Here is a 27,371-nt window from a genome sequence, read left to right on the forward strand (position 1 = left end):
CTGTAATTGTTTGGGACTCACACAAAGATCAAGCTGCACATCTCCTACCTATGTGTGTTGAGGCTTAGGACCAGCCTCTGTATGTTCTTTGGTTGGTGGTTCAGTCTCTAAGAGCCCTAAGAGTCCAGGTCAGTTGATTTCGTTAGTCTTCCTGTGGCGTTCTTATCGTCTGAGGGACTGCAATCCTTCCACTTATTTTTCCATGACAGTCTTCAAGATCCATCCAATTTTAGCTGGGAGTGTTCATCTAAGTCAGCTTCTGGGTGAACCCTCTCATGGGACAGCCTATGCTAGACTCTGTCTGCAAGCATAACAGGATATCATTAATAGTGTCAGGGACTGTTGCTTGACAATGTGATGGGTTTCAAGTTGGGTAGGCTAGTGGTTGGCTTTTCCCTCAGTCTCTCCTCCAGTGTCCCGCGCGAGCTCGCCAGCAAGAATACATGGGAACACACGAATTCTTACTGCAGCTAAACATTTTTTGAATCTTAAGGAGAGGCCCGGGACGCCGGCAGGGCGCGGCTTATATACACCCTAGCGCGGCACATCCACACCTGATTGGTCGCTTACCCAAGATCTCATTAGGCACACCCCGGAGTGGGCAAAGACCTGGCACGAAGGCACTCTTGCACATGCACACACAGTTAACTTCCTGAAAGGAAGTCGGCTGGCGCGGCGGAGGCCCGCGCCATCTTGTGGTGGCGAATGTTATTGCGGCCCTCTACACTCCAGCCCTGTTCCTTCATTGACTGTAGACAGGAAAAAAATTGGATGTAAAGTTTTGTGGTTGGGTCGATGTTCGAATTGCTCCAGTGGGCTTGCTGTGTAGCTAGAAGAGCCAGTCACCCCAGGTTCTGTATCCCCAAGGCTATGATTCATAACCTCCACTGATTCTTGTGTGCCTCCCCTATCCCATTCTCTGTCTCTCTCTCTGAGGTTGTACCCTCACTCAACACTCTTACAAGTTACAGATCTCCATGTAAGGTTTGTATGTAAGCTTGTGGACATGACCTGTGGATGATTAACAGACTATGGCTATTTTTTATGCGTGATTGACAGGCTGTGAAAATTTCTTCTGGATGACAGAGAGTTGAGAGTTGCTTGTAGATGACTGACAGGACAAGGAGGTTTCCAGTGGATGATTGACAGGACTTAGGCAATTCTTATTGATGATTGCCAGGCTGTGGGATTTCCCTATGGATAATTGACAGACTATGGAGGGTTTGCGGACAGATTTTTTGATAAGCTGTGTGTCTTGTGGATGAGTGACAGGCTGTGGGTCTTAGGCTGGATGATTGACACAATGTAGACATGACCCACTGATGCAGTTTTCAGACCACGTGTATCTATGTAAATTCTTACCAACAAATGAACAAGGAAACCCCCAGTCACTAGTACTTTGATTTTTTTTTCGTTTCCAAATTTCATTTTTTATGCCCAGGAGTAATGTTTCTGTATTTGCTTCCATCAGGATCACAACATGCTTCTTAGGTAATAGATACAGTATCAATGGTAACACAGGGACTAAAAGGTAGCAAAGCAGGACTTCACGCTTTATGGTAAAATGGTCAGTGTGTGCCTGGACTTACACCAAAATTGGTAAATATCACTATGAGGTGAGAAACAATGGCACCCCAGCTCCTGGATTTTAGATTCAAAATGGTTTAAGCAAAATGAAATGAGGGTCCCAAAGACCAGGGTTCATTTCATAATATTTAAATTTATGAAGTGTAAGGATCTTGACTGGCTAAAGAAACAAAAAGGTGTAAGAATGGGACAATCTTGAGAAATAGTAGAATGGGGATTCTACACAGTACATGTGGGAAGTTACATGTGGGGAGTAAATGGACTGACAGAATGAAAAATTCCAGTTCATCAAGTCGGAGTATTTAAAGAATATGTTCAATAAACAGAGGAATATTTTGGAATTAGAATGCATAATTTATTATTTATATGAAACTGCAGCTTAAAGACTAATTAATTAAGCCTTTAGAACTACAAGATGATCAAGAAGCATGTGGACAATGGAATGTCTACTACTGTGCTACTGGTTCTCCTTCCTAAGCTAGTACAGCCTAAAAATAGGAAATAAGGGATAGAGACTGGGGTGCTTGGTAAAACTCAATTGGCAAAACACTTGTCCTGAAAACCTCATTGCAGATGTGGGTATAATGGGATCCCCAAAGCTTACTTTCCTGCAAGTATGAAGATAATTTTGCTCCAAGACAGAAAATCAAACACACTAGGGATTTGAGTGAGTGAACAGTCTCCAAAATGGAGGGACCAGGGGTGGAACGAAAATGAGGGTTGATGGTCTGTATTCAGTCCCTAGAACCCACAGTATAGCAGAACAGAACTGTCAAGTGGCATTGTCCTTTGGCCCAAACACAGTAATCCACGTGTGGGGGGTAAAGTGAGAGAAAGACAATATCAGTCTCTATCTTTCATATGTGGATCAATGCACAAACAAGATGTACACATGTACACAATGTGAGTACTGGGGTTCAGGGTCATAGATCCAATTCAAAATGTCTTTGACCCATCTGCAAACACAGGTCATATTAGAGTAAAATGTTCTTAGTGAATTTTTTTTTACATAAACTAGACAATGTATTGAAATTTCATAAGATTTTATGATAAAATTTACCATGTTGAGATATATATATATATACATATATATATATATATATATATATATATATATGTATATATATATATATACCTTTAGAGATGGATGGGCTGTTAAGAGTTCTAGTTTTGACTGTAGAGCTCTCAGTTTTAATTGCTAGCACATTGCTGGTCACTCACAACTATCTGTAACTCCAATTCCAGGGGAACCAGTACTGAATTCTATCACACATACTGCATAGAAAATGCACAGCAGCAAAATCTTCTACATATAAATCTAATCAATTTAATGATATAAAAAAATGTAATTTCTTTAACTTAAACATGTTAAAGTGCTGAATAGATGGGCTCTAAAAGAAACATTGGAAAAGTATTTATGACTTAATTCAATGATTATGTTTTCTTATAGAAGGCCTAGGATTGGCTCTCTTTAGTTATACAGGCCTCTTATGCCTAGGAGCCCTAAATAGGAATGCAATCCAGTGGGGCTCAGTGAAAAGGAAGGTAAGCATGACCCCTCCCTCTCAGGAGGCAGCCCATAAAATACAGGATGCCCATGATAGACTCTACAGACCCAAGAAGGTAGAAAAAGAAGGGCACAAGAAAGGATATTTGAGAATATAGAATGGTCATGGAAGGCATATGGATGGATGAAAGGAGCTGATTAAGAAAGGAGATAGAAAGGGATAGGGTCAGGCAGGGTTCAGTGTGGGAAGGAGGAGGGAACCATGATAATGAATGGAGATCTGTAACTTGTAAGGGTGTTGAGTGAGGGTACAACCTCAGAGAGAGAGACAGAGAATGGGATAGGGGAGGCACACAAGAATCAGTGGAGGTTGTGAATCATAGCCTTGGGGATACAGAGCCTGGGGTGACTGGCTCTTCTAGCTACGCAGCAAGCCCACTGGAGCAATTCGAACATCAACCCAACCACAAAACTTTAAATCCAATTTTTTTCCTGTCTACAGTCAATGAAGGAACAGGGCTGGAGGAGAGACTGAGGGAAAAGCCAACCACCAGCCTACCCAACTTGAAACCCATCGCATTGTCAAGCAACAGTCCCTGACACTATTAATGATATCCTGTTATGCTTGCAGACAGAGTCTAGCATAGGCTGTCCCATGAGAGGGTTCACCCAGAAGCTGACTTAGATGAACACTCCCAGCTAAAATTGGATGGATCTTGAAGACTGTCATGGAAAAATAAGTGGAAGGATTGCAGTCCCTCAGACGATAAGAACGCCACAGGAAGACTAACCAAATCACCTGACCTGGACTCTTAGGGCTCTTAGAGACTGAACCACCAACCAAAGAACATACAGAGGCTGGTCCTAAGCCTCCACACACATAGGTAGGAGATGTGCAGCTTGATCTTTGTGTGAGTCCCAAACAATTACAGCATGGGTTATCCTAAAGGATGTTGCCTGTATGCAGAATAGGTTCTTCTAGCTAGATTGTGTCCTAGATTAGTCTCACAGAGACTTCATGTTCCAGGGTGGGAAGATAACCAAATGGCCCCTACCCACTGAGAGGAGAAGGAGAGTGGGGCACAAGGGAACAATTATGGGAGAGGCTGACAGGGAGGGGGCAGTGAGCAGGATGTAAAGTAAATAAGTAAATATTAAAATTGAAAATATTAAAATTGAAAATAATTGAAAAAAGTTTCCAGGAAGCATCACATGGCACAACTGAGACTCCAATGAAACAATCAATTTTTACTTCAGTCTACAATCAGACTGAACATTTTATTTTAAAATTTATATATATGATCAATTCTCCCACACAGACTGTGTTTTGATATTCCAATCGATCCTGGAGGAGCATCAAGGGTCTAGGGATCAGGAGCCGCAGCCACTAGAAGAAAAAGAAGAATTATTAACAGTATCATCAGGCACATCTCTGGTGATATTGTCATGCCCAGCATCAACAACATCAGTGTCATTATCATGTAGATATCAATGTAGACATATCAATGTAGAGAGAAACAGTGAGAAGGTGGATGCTTCTCTTGTTATTTTTAATCTCAGAAGTTGCTTCTTTTGGAATGTTGCGGTCAAAGGCTATGCTAACTTCAGAAGTCAGAGTTCAGAATGACAGCGATAAATAGACAATAACATTTAACAGGAAGTTTTCCCGGCTTAGTCATTCAGGAAACACATGTTTTCACTGGAAGTGACAATAATCTCCTCATTCTAGAATAGGAAACATCCAAGTAGGAAAAAATATTACCTGGTCAGTTGTATTTCTCTAAACTGGATTTGTTACATTATGAAAATTATTTTCTATAAATTGAGAAAAAATAAAGTTTTCAGGTTCTAGGTTATGCGTAAATAGCCCTATAGAAGTATGAAATTTATTAACAAAAGAGACCTAGGTTTCTAGTAAAACAATCTTAATCTATTTTAAGCTACTATTTTAGTTTAACTTACCTGGTCCGACTCTCTTCTTAGTGGGAGCTCCTTGGCCATTTTCTTCATGCCATGCTTGTTGAATTTGGATTTTCATCCATGTTATGATGGATAAGAGTGAGGATATAAGCCATATGAAGAGCAAAAAAGGTATGCGTGGTATCTCTGTTGCCCGAAGATATCCACTCTCCCTGAGAAGGATCAAGCTGTGGTTTATTGGTTCAGCTCGTGCGGAAGCATGAAAAATATCCTCAGCACCCTGAGTAGCAGGCAGACCTTCTTCTACGTCAGGAGTAAAAGAAGATTCCTCATCTGAAGTAGCAGAATCAAATATTTCTTCTTCACTAAGGGATATCAAAAGAGTCAGGTTAGTCATTTGAATGGAGTCAAGGGAATAACAAGTGCAGGAACCAGGAGTGGGCTCTGGGTCAGCATGGGGTTTGTACCTTGTACTCTCCTTGTAAAGAGGTAAATCAACTACATAATCCAATCCAATGTGACTAGCTGGTCCTGAGTCATGACTCTCAACTAACACACTACTGTCAGCAGCACATGTAACAGACAGCCGAGGTTCAAGAGCAGCCAGACAGTCAGCAACAATGGCAGGATCTGTAGGCCCAGCATCAATAGCAGCCATACTGTCAGCAGGGTGGGTGGACATACTGGACTCAGGCTGAACAGCAGGCAGACAGTCAGCAGTACTGGAGCAATTAGTATGTTCAGGCTCAACAGCAGTCAGAATGTCAGCATGGTGGGTGGCCATAGTTGGCTCTGGCTCAGCAGAGTCCAGACAGTCAGCAGCTTTGGTGGAATTAGTCAGTTCAGGCTCAATAGCTACCAAACTGTCAGCAGGGTGTGGGGACATAGATGACTCAGGCTGAACAGAATCCAGACAGTCAGCAGGGTGGTTTGACCTAGTTAGCTCAGGCTGAACAGTAGCCAGACAATCAGCAGCTTTGGTGGAAAAAGTAGGCTCAGGCTCAACAGATGCCAAAGTGTCAGCAGGCTGGGTGGACATGGTTGGCTCAGCCTTGAGAGAAGCCAGACAGTCAGCAGCTTTATTGGCATGAGACAGCTCATGCTCAAGAGCAGCCAGACTGTCGGAACGGGGGGTGGGCATAGCTGGCTCTTGTTCAATAGAGTCCAGACCGTCAGCAGCATTGGTAGAATTATTATGTTCAGGCTCAACAGCTGCCAAACTGTCAGCAGGCTGGGTGGACATGGTTGTCTCAGTCCCAACAGAAGCCAGACAATCAGTAGCATTGGTGGAATTAATCAGCTCAGCCTTGAGAGAAGCCAGACAGCCAGCATCTTTGTTGGCATGAGACAGCTCATGCTCAAGAGCAGCCAGACTGTCGGCACGGTGGGTGGACATAGCTGGCTCTGGCTCAACATAGGCCAGGCAGTCAGCAGCACTGGAGGATTTAGTCGACTCAGGCTCAAGAGCAGCCAGACAGTAAGCAGCATTGGTGGAATGTGTAGGCTCAAGCTCATCAGTAGCCATATTGTCAGCAGGGTGGGTGGACATAGTTGTCTCAGTCCCAACAGAAGCCAAACAATCAGTAGCATTGGTAGAATCAATTGACTCAGCCTTCTGAGAAGCCAGACAGTCAGCAGTGTTGTTGGAATTAGTCAGCTCATGCTCAAGAGCAGCCAGACTGTCGGAACGGTGGGTGGGCTTAGCTGGCTCTTGTTCAACAGAGTCCAGACCGTCAGCAGCATTGGTGGAATTATGTTCAGGCTCAACAGCTGCCAAACTGTCAGTAGGCTGGGTGGACATGGTTGTCTCAGTCCCAACAGAAGCCAGACAATCAGTAGCATTGATGGAATTAATCAGCTCAGCCTTGAGAGAAGCCAGACAGTCAGCATCTTTGTTGACATGAGACAGCTCATGCTCAAGAGCAGCCAGACTGTCGGCACGGTGGGTGGACATACCTGGCTCTGGCTCAACATAGGCCAGACAGTCAGCAGAATTGGAGGATTTAGTCGACTTAGGCTCAAGAGCAGCCAGACAGTAAGCAGCGTTGGTCGAATTTGTAGGCTCAAGCTCATCAGTAGCCATATTATCAGCAGGGTGTGTGGACATAGATGACTCAGGCTGAACAGAGTCCAGACAGTCAGCAGGGTGGTTTGACCTAGTTAGCTCTGGCAGAACAGTAGCCAGAAAATCAGCAGCTCTGGTGGAAATTGTAGGCTCAGGCTCAACAGCTGCCGAACTGTCAGCAGGCTGGGTGGACATGGTTGGCTCAGCCTTGAGAGAAGCCAGACAGTCAGCAGCTTTGTTGGCATGAGACAGCTCATGCTCAAGAGCAGCCAGACTGTCGGCATGGTGGGTGGACATAGCTGGCTCTGGCTCAACGGAGTCCAGACTGTCAGCAGCATTGGTAGAATCATTATAGTCAGGCTCATGAGCAATAGGAATATCAGCAAGGTGGGTAGACATGGTTGTCTCAGACCCAACAGAAGCCAGAATATCAGCAGTATTGGAGGAATTAGTCGACTGGGGCTCAAGAGCGGCCAGAAAGTAAGCAGCATTGGTGGAATGTGTAGGCTCAAGCTCATCCATAGCCATATTGTCAGCAGGGTGGGTGGACATAGTTGTCTCAGTCCCAACAGAAGCCAAACAATCAGTAGCATTGGTAGAATCAATTGACTCAGCCTTCTGAGAAGCCAGACAGTCAGCAGTGTTGTTGGAATTAGTCAGCTCATGCTCAAGAGCAGCCAGACTGTTGGAACGGTGGGTGGGATTAGCTGGCTCTTGTTCAACAGAGCCCAGACCATCAGCAGCATTGGTGGAACTATTATGTTCAGGCTCAACAGCTGCCACACTGTCAGTAGGCTGGGTGGACATGGTTGTCTCAGTCCCAAAAGAAGCCAGACAATCAGTAGCATTGATGGAATTAATCAGCTCAGTCTTGAGAGAAGGCAGGCAGTCAGCATCTTTGTTGGCATGAGACAGCTCATGCTCAAGAGCAGCCAGACTGTCGGCACGGTGGGTGGACATACCTGGCTCTGGCTCAACATAGGCCAGACAGTCAGCAGCATTGGAGGATTTAGTCGACTCAGGCTCAAGAGCAGCCAGACAGTAAGCAGCGTTGGTCGAATTTGTAGGCTCAAGCTCATCAGTAGCCATATTATCAGCAGGGTGTGTGGACATAGATGACTCAGGCTGAACAGAGTCCAGACAGTCAGCAGGGTGGTTTGACCTAGTTAGCTCTGGCAGAACAGTAGCCAGAAAATCAGCAGCTCTGGTGGAAATTGTAGGCTCAGGCTCAACAGCTGCCGAACTGTCAGCAGGCTGGGTGGACATGGTTGGCTCAGCCTTGAGAGAAGCCAGACAGTCAGCAGCTTTGTTGGCATGAGACAGCTCATGCTCAAAAGCAGCCAGACTGTCGGCATGGTGGGTGGACATAGCTGGCTCTGGCTCAACGGAGTCCAGACTGTCAGCAGCATTGGTAGAATCATTATAGTCAGGCTCATGAGCAATAGGAATATCAGCAAGGTGGGTAGACATGGTTGTCTCAGACTCAACAGAAGCCAGAATATCAGCAGTATTGGAGGAATTAGTCGACTGGGGCTCAAGAGCGGCCAGAAAGTAAGCAGCATTGGTGGAATGTGTAGGCTCAAGCTCATCCATAGCCATATTGTCAGCAGGGTGGGTGGACATAGTTGTCTCAGTCCCAACAGAAGCCAAACAATCAGTAGCATTGGTAGAATCAATTGACTCAGCCTTCTGAGAAGCCAGACAGTCAGCAGTGTTGTTGGAATTAGTCAGCTCATGCTCAAGAGCAGCCAGACTGTTGGAACGGTGGGTGGGATTAGCTGGCTCTTGTTCAACAGAGCCCAGACCATCAGCAGCATTGGTGGAACTATTATGTTCAGGCTCAACAGCTGCCACACTGTCAGTAGGCTGGGTGGACATGGTTGTCTCAGTCCCAAAAGAAGCCAGACAATCAGTAGCATTGATGGAATTAATCAGCTCAGTCTTGAGAGAAGGCAGGCAGTCAGCATCTTTGTTGGCATGAGACAGCTCATGCTCAAGAGAAGCCAGACTGTCGGCACGGTGGGTGGACATACCTGGCTCTGGCTCAACATAGGCCAGACAGTCAGCAGCATTGGAGGATTTAGTCGACTCAGGCTCAAGAGCAGCCAGACAGTAAGCAGCGTTGGTCAAATTTGTAGGCTCAAGCTCATCAGTAGCCATATTATCAGCAGGGTGTGTGGACATAGATGACTCAGGCTGAACAGAGTCCAGACAGTCAGCAGGGTGGTTTGACCTAGTTAGCTCTGGCAGAACAGTAGCCAGAAAATCAGCAGCTCTGGTGGAAATTGTAGGCTCAGGCTCAACAGCTGCCGAACTGTCAGCAGGCTGGGTGGACATGGTTGGCTCAGCCTTGAGAGAAGCCAGACAGTCAGCAGCTTTGTTGGCATGAGACAGCTCATGCTCAAGAGCAGCCAGACTGTCGGCACGGTGGGTGGACATAGCTGGCTCTGGCTCAACGGAGTCCAGACTGTCAGCAGCATTGGTAGAATCATTATAGTCAGGCTCATGAGCAATAGGAATATCAGCAAGGTGGGTAGACATGGTTGTCTCAGACCCAACCGAAGCCAGAATATCAGCAGCATTGGAGGAATTAGTCGACTGGGGCTCAAGAGCCGCCAGAAAGTAAGCAGCATTGGTGGAATGTGTAGCCTCAAGCTCATCAGTAGCCATATTGTCAGCCGGGTGGGTGGACATAGTTGTCTCAGTCCCAACAGAAGCCAAACAATCAGTAGCATTGGTAGAATCAATTGACTCAGCCTTCTGAGAAGCCAGACAGTCAGCAGTGTTGTTGGAATTAGTCAGCTCATGCTCAAGAGCAGCCAGGCTGTCGGCACGGTAGGTGGGCTTAGATGGCTCTTGTTCAACAGAGTCCTTACCGTCAGCAGTATTGGTGGAATTATGTTCAGGCTCAACAGCTGCCAAATTATCAGTAGGCTGGGTGGACATGGTTGTCTCAGTCCCAACAGAAGCCAGACAATCAGTAGCATTGGTGGAATTAATCAGCTCAGCCTTGAGAGAAGCCAGACAGTCAGCATCTTTGTTGGCATGAGACAGCTCATGCTCAAGAGCAGCCAGACTGTCGGCATGGTGGGTGGACATAGCTGGCTCTGGCTCAACATAGGCCAGACAGTCAGCAGCATTGGAGGATTTAGTCGACTCAGGCTCAAGAGCAGCCAGTGTGTCAGCAGGGTGATTGGACATAGTTGGCTCTGGTTCCACATCAGGCAGACTGTCAGCAGGGTGGGTGGACATGTTTGGCTCAGGCTCAAGGTCAGCCAGACAGTCAGCACCTTTGGTAGAAGTATTATGTGCAGGCTCGTCAGCAGTCAGAATGTCAGCAGGGTGGGTGGACATAGTCGGCTCAGGCTCAACAGCTGCCATACTGTCAGCAGGGTTGGTGGACATAGCGGGCTCTGGTGCAACAGCAGCCCGACAGTCAGCAGCATTGGTAGAAATAGTCGGATCAGGCTCAAGGTCAGCCAGACAGTCAGCAGTGTTGTTGAAATTAGTCAGCTCAGGCTCAAGAGCAGCCAGAGTGTCAGCAGGGTGGGTGGACATAGTTGGCTCTGGTTCCACATCTGGCAGACAGTCAGCAGGGTAGGTGGACATAGTTGGCTCTGGTGCAACAGCAGCCTGAAAGTCAGCGGCATTGGTAGAAATAGTCGGATCAGGCTCAAGGTCAGCCAGACAGTCAGCAGTGTTGTTGAAATTGGTCAGCTCAGGCTCAAGAGCAGCCAGAGTGTCAGCAGGGTGGGTGGACATAGTTGGCTCTGGTTCCACATCAGGCAGACTGTCAGCAGGGTGGGTGGACATGTTTGGCTCAGGCTCAAGGTCAGCCCGACAGTCAGCAGCTTTGGTAGAAGTATTATTTTCAGGCTCGTCAGCAGTCAGAATGTCAGCAGGGTGGGTGGACATAGTCGGCTCAGGCTCAACAGCTGCCATACTGTCAGCAGGGTTGGTGGACATAGCGGGCTCTGGTGCAACAGCAGCCCGACAGTCAGCGGCATTGGTAGAAATAGTCGGATCAGGCTCAAGGTCAGCCAGACAGTCAGCAGTGTTGTTGGAATTAGTCAGCTCAGGCTCAAGAGCAGCCAGAGTGTCAGCAGGGTGGGTGGACATAGTTGGCTCTGGTTCCACATCAGGCAGACAGTCAGCAGGGTGGGTGGACATAGTTGGCTCTGGTGCAACAGCAGCCTGAAAGTCAGCGGCATTGGTAGAAATAGTCGGATCAGGCTCAAGGTCAGCCAGACAGTCAGCAGTGTTGTTGAAATTGGTCAGCTCACGCTCAAGAGCAGCCAGAGTGTCAGCAGGGTGGGTGGACATAGTTGGCTCTGGTTCCACATCAGGCAGACTGTCAGCAGGGTGGGTGGACATGTTTGGCTCAGGCTCAAGGTCAGCCAGACAGTCAGCAGCTTTGGTAGAATTATTATGTTCAGGCTCATCAGCAGTCAGAATGTCAGCAGGGTGGGTGGACATAGTCGGCTCAGGCTCAACAGCTGCCATACTGTCAGCAGGGTTGGTGGACATAGCAGGCTCTGGTGCAACAGCAGCCTGAAAGTCAGCGGCATTGGTAGAAATCGTCGGATCAGGCTCAAGGTCAGCCAGACAGTCAGCAGTGTTGTTGGAATTAGTCAGCTCAGGCTCAAGAGCAGCCAGAGTGTCAGCAGGGTGGGTGGACATAGTTGGCTCTGGTTCCACATCTGGCAGACAGTCAGCAGGGTAGGTGGACATAGCAGGCTCTGGTGCAACAGCAGCCTGAAAGTCAGCGGCATTGGTAGAAATCGTCGGATCAGGCTCAAGGTCAGCCAGACAGTCAGCAGTGTTGTTGGAATTAGTCAGCTCAGGCTCAAGAGCAGCCAGAGTGTCAGCAGGGTGGGTGGACATAGTTGGCTCTGGTTCCACATCTGGCAGACAGTCAGCAGGGTAGGTGGACATAGTTGGCTCTGGTGCAACAGCAGCCTGAAAGTCAGCGGCATTGGTAGAAATAGTCGGATCAGGCTCAAGGTCAGCCAGACAGTCAGCAGTGTTGTTGAAATTGGTCAGCTCAGGCTCAAGAGCAGCCAGAGTGTCAGCAGGGTGGGTGGACATAGTTGGCTCTGGTTCCACATCAGGCAGACTGTCAGCAGGGTGGGTGGACATGTTTGGCTCAGGCTCAAGGTCAGCCAGACAGTCAGCAGTGTTGTTGAAAGTAGTCAGCTCAGGCTCAAGAGCAGCCAGAGTGTCAGCAGGGTGGGTGGACATAGTTGGCTCTGGTTCCACATCAGGCAGACAGTCAGCAGGGTGGGTGGACATAGTTGGCTCTGGTGCAACAGCAGCCTGAAAGTCAGCGGCATTGGTAGAAATCGTCGGATCAGGCTCAAGGTCAGCCAGACAGTCAGCAGTGTTGTTGGAATTAGTCAGTTCAGGCTCAAGAGCAGCCAGAGTGTCTGCAGGGTGATTGGACATAGTTGGCTCTGGTTCCACATCAGGCAGACTGTCAGCAGGGTGGGTGGACATGTTTGGCTCAGGCTCAAGGTCAGCCAGACAGTCAGCAGTGTTGTTGAAAGTAGTCAGCTCAGGCTCAAGAGCAGCCAGAGTGTCAGCAGGGTGGGTGGACATAGTTGGCTCTGGTTCCACATCAGGCAGACAGTCAGCAGGGTGGGTGGACATAGTTGGCTCTGGTGCAACAGCAGCCTGAAAGTCAGCGGCATTGGTAGAAATCGTCGGATCAGGCTCAAGGTCAGCCAGACAGTCAGCAGTGTTGTTGGAATTAGTCAGCTCACGCTCAAGAGCAGCCAGACAGTCAGTAGCATTTGTAGAATTTGTTGGGTCAGGCTCGGCAGCATCCAGGCTGTCAGCAGTAGAGGTGGAAGCTTCACGATCAGCAGTAGCCTTAGGAATAGAATTTCTATGCTCAGAAGACACCGCATAGAAATTATCTGTTTTATATTTTTCATCCTAAAACGAAAATTAGCAGTGATACTTTTGATTGAAAATTTACTGATTTTATTCATTCTATCACCCTTCTGATAATGTCAGAACCTGGATTCATAGTCCCCAAACTATTTGTGTATTCTGTCGAAAGTTAGCACGACATTCAGTGACATTCAGTGAAGTCTGCTTCCTGTCTGCTTGAGTAATTGGCCCAGAGTTTTTCAAAGTCTTTACTGTGGATCTCTTTAGGTTTATACTTAGATTTCTTCTGCTCTTTGCTACCTGAAGTCATTTTTCCTTGTAAGATGGAAATATATAAATAGAAAGGACAAAATGTGACTCTTGGCCTCTGATGTTTTGCTCTACTCTTCCTCTAAATAGTGATTTTGTAATATTCTCTTTCCTTCATATTCTATGTTTCATTCTGCACTGTTTCTCTCTAAAACTCTCCAAGTAAAAAGGCCACCTCCCTCCCTCCGCCCCTCCCTCCCTCCTCCCTCTCTCTCTCTCTCTCTCTCCCCCTGTCTTTTTGTACTTTCTGCTGCACTACCCCTCAAGTAGCCACTTTTCTTATTCCTTCGTGAGAGAGATGGGAATATTCTTTATACCAAATCTTTCTCTGGATAATCACCTTCTCTTTCATGCAATTAAGCATCACTTTTAAACGAGGTGCTTCATTCTATAAACTAAGGTTACATTGATTACTTAGCATTAAGGGTGGGTACTAAGGAAATGTCTACATTCCAGTTTGAGAGATTAAAGGTCTGTGCAAAGGCTGAACCACAGCAATTAGTAGAAATTTGTTTATAAGTAAACAACGCAATCTGGGAGGAGGGCACAGTATCGTCAACTATTCTGTAACATCATGACTATTGCTACACTTACAGGATGTATATTAAGACCTCATCCAGCACCTCTGTGGTGGCTTGAATGTCAACAGCCCCATAGGCTCACATTATGCTTGCTGTGCAGAGCGCTGAATTATTTTCAAAAGGAGTAGGTGGTGGGGCTGTTTTGTAGTAAAACTGTTGCCAGGATGAGGTTTAAGATTTCAATAGAGAGACAGAGCTGGAAACAGAGTAGAACAACAGTGCTTTCTTTTGGCATCTGAGACACCGCCAGAACCTGAAGGGACTGACCATATAAACAGTTCTCTACACCCAAATCCTGTGGGAGGGAGAGCTAAACCTTCAGAGAGGCAGACATGCCTGGGAAACCAGAAGAGACTGCACTCTGCACACATTACTGACTCCAGAGGAAAACACCAAACGCCATCTGGAACCCTGGTGCACAGAAGCTCCCGGAAAGGGCGGTCAGAACTTCCTGGTGGCTGCCGCCGCGGAGAGCTCATAAGCAACACCCCATGAGCAACCTTGAGCCTCCGGATCACAGGTAAGACCAACTTTTCTGCTCCAAGTGACCTGCCTGGTGAATTCAGGGCACAGGCCCACAGGAACAGCTGAAGACCTGTAGATAGGAAAAACTACACGCCCCAAAGCAGAACACTCTGTTCCCATAACTGGCTGAAAGAAAACAGGAAAACAGGTCTACAGCACTCCTGAAAAACAGGCATATAGGACAGTCTAGCCACTGTCAGAAATAGCAGAACAAAGTAACACTAGAGATAATCTGATGGCGAGAGGCAAGCACAGGAACCCAAGCAACAGAAACCAAGACTACATGGCATCATCGGAGCCCAATTCTCCCACCAAAGCAAACACAAAATATCCAAACACACAAGAAAAGCAAGATCTAGTTTCAAAATCATATTTGATCATGATGCTGGAGAACTTCCAGAAAGACGTGAATAACTCCCTTAGAGAACAAGTAGAAGCCGACAGAGAGGAATCGCAAAAATCCCTGAAAGAATTCCAGGAAAACATAAATAAACAAGTAGAAGCCCATAGAGAGGAGTCACAAAAATCCCTGAAAGAATTCCAGGAAAACACAATCAAACAGTTGAAGGAATTGAAAATGGAAATAGAAGCAATCAAGAAAGAACACATGGAAACAACCCTGGAAATACAAAACCTAAAGAAGAGACAAGGAGCTGTAGATACGAGCTTCACCAACAGAATACAAGATATGGAAGAGAGAATCTCAGGAGCAGAAGATTCCATAGAAATCATCAACTCAACAGTCAAAGATAATGTAAAGCGGAAAAAGCTACTGGTCCAAAACATACAGGAAATCCAGGACTCAATGAGAAGATCAAACCTAAGGATAATAGGTATAGAAGAGAGTGAAGACTCCCAGCTCAAAGGACCAGTAAATATCTTCAACAAAATCATAGAAGAAATCTTCCCTAACCTAAAGAAAGAGATACCCATAAGCATACAAGAAGCCTACAGAACTCCAAATAGATTGGACCAGAAAAGAAACAGCTCCCGTCACATAATAGTCAAAACACCAAACGCACAAAATAAAGAAAGAATATTAAAAGCAGTAAGGGAAAAAGATCAAGTAACATAAAGGCAGACCTATCAGAATCATACAGACTTTTCGCCAGAAACTATAAAATCCAGAAGATCCTGGACAGATGTCATACAGACCCTAAGAGAACACAAATGCCAGCCCAGGTTACTGCATCCTGCAAAACTCTCAATTAACATAGATGAAGAAACCAAGATATTCCAGGACAAAACCAAATTTACACAATATCTTTCTACAAATCCAGCACTACAAAGGATAATAAATGGAAAAGCCCAACATAAGGAGGCAAGAGATACCCTAGACGAAGCAAGAAACTAATCGTCTTGGCAACAAAACAAAGAGAAGAAAAGCGCACAAACATAACCTCATATCCAAATATGAATATAACAGGAAGCAATAATCACTATTCCTTAATATCTCTCAACATCAATGGCCTCAACTCCCCAATGAAAAGACATAGATTAACAAACTGGATACGCAACGAGGACCCTGCATTCTGCTGCCTACAGGAAACACACCTCAGAGACAAAGACAGACACTACCTCAGAGTGAAATGCTGGAAAACAACTTTCCAAGCAAATGGTCAGAAGAAGCAAGCTGGAGTAGCCATTCTAATGTCAAATAAAATCAATTTTCAACCAAAAGTCATCAAAAAAGATAAGGAAGGACACTTTATATTCATCAAAGGAAAAATCCACCAAGATGAACTCTCAATCCTAAATATCTATGCCCCAAATACAAGGGCACCTACATACATAAAAGAAACCTTACTAAAGCTCAAAACACACATTGCACCTCACACAATGATGGTAGGAGATTTCAACACCCCACTCTCATCAATGGACAGATCATGGAAATAGAAATTAAACAGAGACCTAGACAGATTAAGAGAATTCATGAGCCAAATGGACTTAACGGATATTTATAGAACATTCTATCCTAAAGCAAAAGGATATACCTTCTTCTCAGCTCCTCATGGTACTTTCTCCAAAATTGACCATATAATTGGTCAAAAAACGGGCCTCAACAGGTACAGAAAGATAGAAATAATCCCATGCATCTTATCAGACCACCATGGCCTAAAGTTGGTCTTCAATAACAATAATGGAAGAACGTCCACATATACGTGGAAATAAAACAATGCTCTATTCAATGATAACCAGGTCAAGGAAGAAATAAAGAAAGAAATTAAAGATTGCTTAGAATTTAATGAAAACGAAGGTACAACATACCCAAACTTATGGGACACAATGAAAGCTGTGCTATGAGGAAACTCATAACGCTGAGTGCCTGCAGAAAGAAAGAGGAAAGAGCATATGTCAGCAGCTTGACAACACCCCTAAACGCTCTAGAACAAAAAGAAGCAAACACACCCAGGAGGAGTAGAATGCAGGAAATAATCAAACTCAGAGCTGAAATCAGCCAAGTAGAAACAAATGGACCATAGAAAGAATCAACAGAACCAAGAGATGGTTCTTTGAGACAATCATTAAGATAGATAAACCCTTAGCCAGACTAACTAGAGGACACAGAGAGTGTGTCCAAATTAACAAAATCAGAAATGAAAAGGGAGACATAACTACAGATTCAGACGAAATTCAAAAAATCATCAGATCTTAGTATAAAAGCCTGTATTCAACAAAACTTGAAAATCTGCAGGAAATGGACAATTTCCTAGACAGATACCAGGTACCAAAGTTAAATCAGGAACATATAAACCAGATAAACAACCCCATAACTCCTAAGGAAATGGAAGCAGTCATTAAAGGTCTCCCAACCAAAAAGGGCCCAGGTCCAGACGGATTCAGTGCAGAATTCTATCAGACCTTCATAGAAGACCTCATACCAATATTCTCCAAACTATTCCACAAAAATGAAACAAACGGAGCACTACCGAATTCCTTCTATGAAGCCACAATTACTCTTATACCTAAACCACACAAAGACCCAACAAAGAAAGAGAACCTCAGAACAATTTCCCTTATGAATATCGACACAAGAATACTCAATAAATATCTGGCAAACCAAATCCAAGAACACATCAAAACAATCATCCACCATGATCAAGTAGGCTTCATCCCAGGCATGCAGGGATAGTTTAATATACGGAAAACCATCAACGTGATCCATTATATAAACAAACTGAAAGAACAGAACCACATGATCATTTCATTAGATGCTGAGAAAGCATTTGACAAAATTCAACACCACTTCATGATAAAAGTCCTGGAAAGAATAGGAATTCAAGGCCCATACCTAAACATAGTAAAAGCCATATAGAGCAAACCAGTTGCTAACATTAAACAATATGGAGAGAAACTTGAAGCAATCCCACTAAAATCAGGGACTAGACAAGGCTGCCCACTCTCTCCCTACTTATTCAATATAGTTCTTGAAGTTCTAGCCAGAGCAATCAGACAACAAATGGAGGTCAAGGGGATACAGATGGGAAAAGAAGAAGTCAAAATATCACTATTTGCAGATGATATGATAGTACATTTAAGTGATCCCAAAAGTTCCACCAGAGAACTACAAAAGCTGATAAACAACTTCAGCAAAGTGGTTGGGTATAAAATTAACTCAAATAAATCAGTAGCCTTCCTCTACACAAAAGAGAAAAAGCTGAGAAAGAAATTAGGGAAATAACACCCTTCATAATAGATCCAAATAATATAAAGTACCTCGGTGTGACTTTATCCAAGCAAGTAAAAGATCTGTACAATAAGAACTTCAAGACTCTGAAGAAAGAAATTGAAGAAGACCTCAGAAGATGGAAAGATCTTCCATGCTCATGGATTGGCAGGATTAATATAGTAAAAATGGCCATCTTACCGAAAGCAATCTACAGATTCAATGCAATCCCCATCAAAATACCAATCCATTTCTTCAAAGAGTTAGAAAGAACAATTTGCAAATTCATCAACAAAAAGCCCAAGATAGCTAAAACTATCCTCAACAATAAAAGGACTTCAGGAGGAATCACTATCCCTGAACTCAAGCACTATTACAGAGCAATAATGATAAAAACTGCATGGTATTGGAACAGAGACAGACAGATAGATCAATGAAACAGAATTGAAGACCCAGAAATGAACCCACACACCTATGGGCACTTGATTTTTGACAAAGGAGCCAAAACCATCCAATGGAAAAAAGATAGCATTTTCAGCAAATGGTGCTGGTTCAACTGGAGGTCAACATGTAGAAGAATGCAGATCGATCCATGCTTATCACCCTGTACAAAGCTTAAGTCCAAGTGGATCAAGGACCTCCACATCAAACCAGATACACTCAAACTAATAGAAGAAAAACTAGGGAAGCATCTGGAACACATGGGCACTGGAAAAAATTTCCTGAACAAAACACCAATGGCTTATGCTCTAAGATCAAGAATCGACAAATGGGATCTCATAAAACTGCAAAGCTTCTGTAAGGCAAAGGACACTGTGGGTAGGACAAAACGGCCACCAACAGATTGGGAAAAGATCTTTACCAATCCTACAACAGATAGAGGCCTTATATCCAAAATATACAAAGAACTCAAGAAGTTAGCCCGCAGCGAGACAAATAACCCTATTAAAAAATGGGGTTCAGAGCTAAACAAAGAATTCACAGCTGAGGAAGGCGAAATGGCTGAGAAACATCTAAAGTAATGTTCAACATCTTTAGTCATAATGGAAATGCAAATCAAAACAACCCTGAGATTTCACCTCACACCAGTGAGAATGGGTAAGATCAAAAACTCAGGTGACAGCAAATGCTGGCGAGGATGTGGAGAAAGGGGAACACTCCTCCATTGTTGGTGGGAAAGCAGACTGGTGCAACCATTCTGGAAATCAGTCTGGAGGTTCCTCAGAAAATTGGACATTGAACTGCCTGAGGATCCAGCTATACCTCTCTTGGGCACATACCCAAAAGTTGCCCCGACATATAAAAAAGACACGTGCTCCACTATGTTCATAGCAGCCTTATTTATAATAGCCAGAAGCTGGAAAGAACCCAGATGCCCTTCAACAGAGGAATGGATACAGAAAATGTGGTACATCTACACAATGGAATATTACTCAGCTATCAAAAACAATGACTTTATGAAATTAATAGGCAAATGGTTGGAACTGGAAAATATCATCCTGAGTGAGGCAACCCAATCACAGAAAAACACACATGGTATGCACTCATTGATAAGTGGCTATTAGCCCAAATGCTTGAATTACCCTAGATGCATAGAACAAATGAAACTCAAGACGGATGATCAAAATGTGAATGCTTCACTCCTTCTTTAAATGGGGAACAAGAATACCCTTGGCAGGGAATAGAGAGGCAAAGATTAAAACAGACACAGAAGGAACACCCATTCAGAGCCTGCCCCACATGTGGCCCATACATATACAGCCACCCAATTAGACAATATGGATAAAGCGATGAAGTGCATGCCGTCAGGATACGGATGTAGATCTCTCCTGAGAGACACAGCCAGAATACAGCAAATACACAGCCGAATGCCAGCAGCAAACCACTGAACTGAGAACGGGACCCCCGTTGAAGGAATCAGAGAAAGAACTCGAAGAGCTCGAAGGAGCTCGAGACCCCATATGAACAACAATGCCAAGCAACCAGAGCTTCCAGGGACTAAGCCACTACCTAAATACTATACATGGACTGACCCTGGACTCTGGACTCTGACCTCATAGGTAGCAATAAATATTCTAGTAAGATCACCAGTGGAAGGGGTAGCCCTTGGTCCTGCTAAGACTGAACCCCCAGTGAACGTGATTGTTGGGGGGAGGGCAGCAATGGGGGGAGGATGGGGAGGGGAACACCCATAAAGAAGGGGAGGGGGAGGGATTAGGGGGATGTTGGCCTAGAAACCAGGAAAGGGAATAACACTCGAAATGTAAATAAGAAATACTCAAGTTAATAAAAAAAAAGATTTCAATAGACTGGTGTCATTTCCACTAAGTTCTCTCTTTCCTGTGTAGGTCAAGATGTGATCTCTCAGCTGCTGCTTCATCGTCATGCTTGTCTGCCTGAATCATGATGGTGATTTCTGTATCCAATTTAACCAAGAGACCCACTTCACACCATCTCTTTCTTCTAAACATTTTCTTTCCCATGATATTTTTTACAACTATAGAAAGTGACTAACATAAGCATCAGCTAGTTACAATAAGAGTGTATTTAACAGAGTCTGAAGGATTCATTCAAAGCTGTGAAGTGGTGTTACCCAGGGGATTTGGTCACAAAATGTGTTATCAAATTCCATAAAGCTAGCTTAGATAGGATGCCCGGAACACTCGTTGATTTAAATAGATAAATTCAGGAAGTTGGGCTTGTGAATGGGTTTGATGCTGCATTGTAAATGGGAAGCCTCATTGACTCATACTGCATAAGAAATAAGATCTTCACATGTTTGTTCTTCCTTACACCTCAGGGAAACCCATAACATGGCAGTCTACTTTTGACTTTCAGTGCCAGGTTTGAGGATGATTTACGTTTCTTACTTGCAAAACTGACACGTCAAACATTCTCTGCATCAACAAGCAATATATCACAGAGAAGATTCAACAGAACAGGTGAAGGAGGACTGTTGATCAAAGAATAATGTTGAAGAAGCATGCATTTCCTCTTAGTGTTCACACTATTAAAATGGATCATGAGAGAATTTAAGTTCCTTGGATTTCCTGAGAAAGACAGACTTGAATATAGCAAACCATGGGGTATGTTACACACATAGTCATGTTTTCATATGCAATGTGTTACCAGACTACTTATCACTACCCCATTGAACCATCTGGCTGGCAAATATGCATATACACATGTGTGTGCACTTATACGCATGTATGTATTTGTAACTACATATGTGTACGTGAGAAGATGTGTATACATGCATATATATGCAAGTATATGTATATATGTATATATGTATATATATTTACTGCTTTTAAAATAAAAGGAGAAAGATTGGTGTATAGCCGTTTAGAATAAAAATGAAATGTAGTAAGTGTGAATTTCTCATTCATGTGATCTTTTTCTTTCAGCCAAACTAGGCATCACCTTTGAAATGTGCCTGTGTCATTGTAAATCCTGCTGGCTGTACTTGTTTATAATGACTTATACCTGGTATTCCGCTAGCATGGGGTAGAGAACTGGTATTAACTAGCTAAGGTCTTTCATTTTTTTATTTTATACTCATTACACTGCATTTCCCATGTAGTCTTGTGGGAAGTCTTGTGTTCGTTTGGTTTTATTCAAATTTAACATCAGAAATGATGTTTAGTTTTACTTCAGTGACATTTATTCCTTGGAAGAATGGAAACTACCTTTGTCTTAGTTGTCTCTGTAAGATCCCACTGCTGTAATGATATTGTGGATTGTATTCTAATCATGGGCATATAAAATTTAGTTACTATATTCATCACCATTATTTGTACATTCCATAGCATCATAAAATTCTAGTTAGGATAAAATGTGTTTGCATTAGAAATTTTAGTTTAGAAAATTCTAATGACTTTTCACTGCAATAGAAGGTGATTGCCGAGTGAATTTCTGTTTATTAAAGTACCTGAGTTCTATGTCTTTGCTAAGTTCTTCCTAGAATAAAAATTACTCAGGTTCATCACCTGTAGTAGTTAATTGGAAACCAAATTTATCTAGGCATAAACGAAGAGCATTTGAGTTTGGTTTCTGTAAATTACAGTTTCTAATGATTCCATTATGTGTAATAATTATATCTGAACTTCCTCTTTCCTAATGATGAAATTAGAGGTCTAGAGGAAGGTAGTTAGCTACGTGTTGACAGTATGCAGTGGAGTAAGGAGTAAGTAGTGTGTGTAAGATCAGCAGACACACCCTTCTGCTTGCTTTGTAACTTCTGAAAGGGGATTTAAACAGGAAAGATGGCTGTTACTTTTGAATTTGTTTCTGTACTTTCTGTGACAAAATATCTGATGGGGAAAACCAGTCACTTATTTCAAGGAAGGAACAGGGAGGCCTGACTTTTGGCAGTACATTGTTGGTTCTCACATGCTGGTAGACCGGGAAGCAGATAACACAGTACTGGTACCACAAGTAGTCATAGCCATTAAAATCTACCACTGAAAACCTTCTGCTAGCAAGGCCAGACCCCGAAAGTTAAACAATCTCCCAGCAGTGGCCAAGTGTTCAATCACATGAACTCCCATCTCTTTGTCTGATCCTCCCATGCACTGCTTAGCATTTGTGTTAATGTTAAATAACCCCCCACACACACACATGCAGAGTTTATCTACTGTTTGTCTGTTAATGCTAACCAAAGTGTAAATCATACTACCAATGTGATAAACCTACTTGGCAGCCTGACTGACAACTTGAATTTGATACCTGAGACTGGAAACAGAGGAAGGGAAAGATTGATTCCTACAAGTTATCTTTTGATACCTACAATTCAACTTACATTCTCCTACTCCCCAAATAAATTAAGTACAGAATGTCCTTGAACTGACAGAGACCATCCTGCCTGATTTATGAGTTCATGAATTAACTGTGTACACCAACATACCCAGCCTCCTGTTGTGGGCACCCCGCCTATAAGTACTTTGGACTTCAATGGGTAAAACCAGAATGCTGAGGTCCTGTCCAGGAAGTTAAGAAATATCAGAAGACTGACTTATTTCCCCTGATGATAATTTTAATCTTTTTGCCTATCAAACATATTAAATCTGTGTGCTGGAAAAGGGGCTGAGGAGTTTAAAACATTCATTGCTCCTCCAGGACACCTGGCTTTGCTTTGTAAAACACATAATATTGGTTGACAAAATTCTGGAACAACAAGAACAAAGGATGAAATGACCTCTTCTGATTTTTGTGGGAAGCACACGCACATGGTATACAGACAGAATACACGCAAAACATTCACACACATAAAGTCAGTCAATCCAAATAAATGAAGCACAACTATGGTGGTCGCTTTCATGTTGACTGTACCTATTTCCAGGAGCATGTACTATTTGGTTTCTGTATTTTTATGACTTCTCCTCAGTGAGTTAAAAACATGCTCATTTTCTGTTTTTTCTTCTGTTTCCATAGTCTAATTTACTATTATTACATTTTATGACAGTGATTCTCAACCTGTCTGTCATACCCTATTGGAGGAAGGCATAGAACAGTCTCACACAGGTTGGCAAATACCTTCTGAAAATACCAATACGACATTACAGTTGATGATATTATCAATCTGACACTGATGCAGTAGCAACATAACAGTTGTATGGTTGGGAATCACCACAGCATGAGGAACTGTATTAAAGGTCACAGCGTTAGGAAGGTTGAGAAGCAATGCCTAATGCAGTGACTGGCAAGGAGTGAGGATATGGAGAGTGTGAAGGGAATGCTCAAGGCTCATCTTTCTCTACTCGTTCACTACTTGCACTAGGAAGGCATAGGCACAAACACCCATCACTCCCCTTCACAAAAGGAAATAGGTTACTTCTCACATCAGTGGGGATTACTGTTGCAGATGTATTTTCTCCCCATACTTCAAGAATTGGGTCTACCCGAGAAGACACATAAACTCCAGATTTTCTAAAAATATTTTGGATCTTCTTAGGTATTATATGGAATTTTCTTCCCGATTCTCCCTGCAATGCAGAGAAGAGAGTTTACTTTTTATTTGGTCTTGAAATTAACTCTATTCTTTTAGGATGCATGCTTTCACATCAACAATGTTCTTTAGGAATTACAGGATATTGACACATGAAAATCAAAATTATTAAATATAAAATATCTTCTTATATGCCTATTTACAACTTAATAGGATACCATCAAGAAGTTAAAATATTTATGCTAGCCTAGATTAAGAGAAAATCATTAACTGACAAACTTGACCTTGTTCTTGTTGAGACTAAGCTTAATTCATTATCAGTCAATTATTCTGCTTCTAGTTTAAGATGATTATTAATATTAATGAGGCCCCTTCTAACAGTCTTCCTCTTCCATTGTGGGGAATCACAAAATGCACAGTTTTCATTTACAAATAAATGGCAATTTAATTGCTAGCACTGTCCATACCATAGAACCGGTGAAACTGCTTTATAGAAACACAATTGTCCACTGAGTCACATTCAAAAATCATTAAATTGCCACTCTTCATTCACACAGCCCCTCACTATAGGGCTATAGGTTATATAGAAACAGGTTTCTTAACCTGGAGCAGCTCACAGTGATAAAGCAGCCTCAGACTGGATATGGAAATATCTAAGTAAAGCACTACAATATTTTAACTGTTTGAATGTGGCACAAAGAATATAAGTTTATATTATTTTAAAATCCATAAAGAAGAACTTAAATGGAAATATACAGTAATTGACTCCCTGCATCTAAAAATGCTGGATAATTGGGAAAAACACTTGTTGTTTTTCTAGATGAAGAGCTTTCAACATACCCTCATAGAATCAAATAGAAAATGCTCTATTCTCATAAGACAAACTTGATGAACATATTACAAACTGCTACATAGCCACAATTTCTCCTTAGTGTAAATACACATGAAATAGAGAAACCAAGGAGATGCTCTCATACAGGATCCTAAAATAGCAGTGTCCAAAGGTAGATAAAAATTGCATGCATTTTCCTGAGGGTAAAGTCACTTAGGAGATTCATGGATTATAGAAATGTCTGGACTTACTAAGAAGTACTTATTATATATAAGTATACAGTAGCTATCATCAGACACACCAGGAGAGATCATCATATCTCATTATAGATGGTCGTCAGTCAACATGTGGTTGCTGTGAATTGGATTCATCAAGACCTCTGGAAGAGCAATCAGTGCTCCTTTTTTTTTGGTTTTTTTTTTTTTTTTGGTTCTTTCAGTCAGTGCTCTTAACCACTGAGCCATCTCTCCAGCCCAGGAAAACCGATATGGGAGAGGGTGAGGGGGAAGGGATGGGGGCTCATGGACCGGAAACCAGGAAGGGGAAAAACATTGGAAAAGTAAGTAAAGAAATATATCTAATAAAAATTTTTTAAAAAAGAAATATTATGGTCTAGTAACAGTCACATTTTAAAATCAGTCGAACATGTACTCATTTCTGCAAACAATACTTGTCAAACATCAGACATCTTCTATTGTACGAGGACTGCGCTCAGTCTTCCACTCACTATGTCTTTTGAGTCCATTCTCTTATTGGCCACCACTACCCACAAGGACTTACTGCTCACTTGCAGTTTGTAGAAATCTCCACATCTACAATGTGGACTCCCTTGAGCAATCTTTCCATATAAAACTGGGATAGTTACACTATTGCTGAATTGTAACAAAATTCATAAGAAAATTAATTTCACAAAGAAGCATTTTACCTTCACAGAGGAGGTAGAGCTGACATTATCCACATTCACACACCTAGGAACAAGAAAGGAGGGCTTGTCAGGGAGCCTTTAGAATAACAGCATGCAACATTCTTCCAACCTTGGTTTTGTGGCTCAATCCCTTCTTCATGAATAAGAAACCCAGGCAAACTAGCCAGTAAACTCCAGGGGATTCTCTCTCACCACCTCCTGCCTCACCATAAGTGCCCCAGGATTCAGATGCACATGAGATCCTCAAGACCTCATGTGGATTCTGAGAATCCAAACTTCCATTCTCACAGACTCATGGCAAGCACTTTATCCACTGAATCATCTCCCTTCCTAAGGATGTTTGTCCATAACTCATGCTGTGTGGGAGATAATTGTTCAGCTTGTGATTATAGAAGAAATAAAGAAGCTGAAATCGGAGTACACAGAGGCAAAGAGAATGTCAGGTTCTGAACATTATACTTTTTACCTATTAATTGTAAAATGCACACATTCTTACCATGGTGATGTTCCTGTAAGTCTCTTACCAGCTTCTAAAGAGGGAAGCAAAATTTGTCACAAAACAACTATAGGAAACATGACAATAAGTACAAAGGCTAATATTTGTGACCCTATATCCTTTGGCACCATTTATGAAAAGCCTTTAAAGTGAATAATTATTGGTAAATAATAAATATATGCAAAAACCTTTCTTCCCATTTCCTAGTATATTTTAAAGACAAAGAGAAAATTTCATCAAAAGTTACTACTTATAAAAATTGTTGTGCAAATTACCTATGATCCTGATCACTATCAGACACAGAAATTATCATCTTAGCCTGAACTGTTGTCCCATAGTGAAGGGTTGAAAGGACAGCGTCATGTTGCCACTGCTGCTTTCTGCCTCTGGACTAGGGATGTTTGCAGCGCTCTAGGTGAGCATGCTCATCTCGTACAGCAGTGAAAGGGGCTGCTACAAAGGTCGACTTGAACTTCCTTCACTGTAGGGGAACATTCATTGCTACCACCGGGAAGCACAGTCTCTGGTGACTGTAGTTGCAGCATAGTCAACTATAGGAGACCCAAAGACCTTTACAAAGTGTTTCCAGCTGCAAGTGTGACAAAGCTCTTGAGAGATCAGTGTGTTACTGTAGTCGAGATCTTCTGAAGAAGATGTTAAGGGCCCTCAGATCTAGCATTGACCCCTAGCTCATTTCCAGCAAAAAGAAGTTCAACATCAACTTCCATTGCTGGCCATGGCAAGAGCAACTGGAAAGACTTCCTTAGTAGTTATGCAACATGAATTATTACTCCAGAGAGAGAAGCATGAAAGAAACTTGCAGATAGAGCAGCAATCTTACATAAAACATTTTAAAAATATATTTCCACATATAAACCATAGTGTGTCTCATGTTTCACTCTCTGGATAAAGCCTGCCCTCGAAACATGCTTCAGAGAATGAACAACCCTAGTTCATTTCCTTTACAGTATGTAAAACTCCACTGCACACCCCTTGGCATTGCCCATGACCAGAGCAAGTTTTTGTCCTATCAACAAATGGGCTGAGAAAATGTCTCTATGGTGGACCGTATGCTCAGCATGTGTGGGGCCTCTTTCAGTCCTCGACAACAGAAA

The 27,371-nt window shown here is 43.0% G+C and overlaps 1 protein-coding gene across 1 annotated transcript; it reads right to left on the reverse strand.

The window, feature by feature from the left end:
- Positions 1–4,342: 4,342 nt before the first annotated feature.
- Positions 4,343–25,623, reverse strand: LOC134482345 (uncharacterized). Its single transcript, XM_063275838.1, has 2 exons — positions 23,897–25,623; positions 4,343–13,016 (listed from the first exon to the last, which is right to left on the reverse strand). The coding sequence occupies exon 2, from the start codon at positions 12,726–12,728 to the stop codon at positions 5,043–5,045; it is 7,686 nt and encodes a 2,561-aa protein (XP_063131908.1). The 5' UTR covers positions 12,729–13,016; positions 23,897–25,623; the 3' UTR covers positions 4,343–5,042.
- Positions 25,624–27,371: the final 1,748 nt, after the last annotated feature.

This window comes from Rattus norvegicus, chromosome 16 (assembly GCF_036323735.1).
Source record: "Rattus norvegicus strain BN/NHsdMcwi chromosome 16, GRCr8, whole genome shotgun sequence".
NCBI lineage: Eukaryota > Metazoa > Chordata > Mammalia > Rodentia > Muridae > Rattus > Rattus norvegicus.

What these genes read in the sequence shown, in the direction of transcription:
- LOC134482345 (XM_063275838.1), bottom strand. Translation starts at nt 12,728, where the DNA reads ATGTCCACCCACCCTGCTGACTGTCTGCCTGATGTGGAACCAGAGCCA.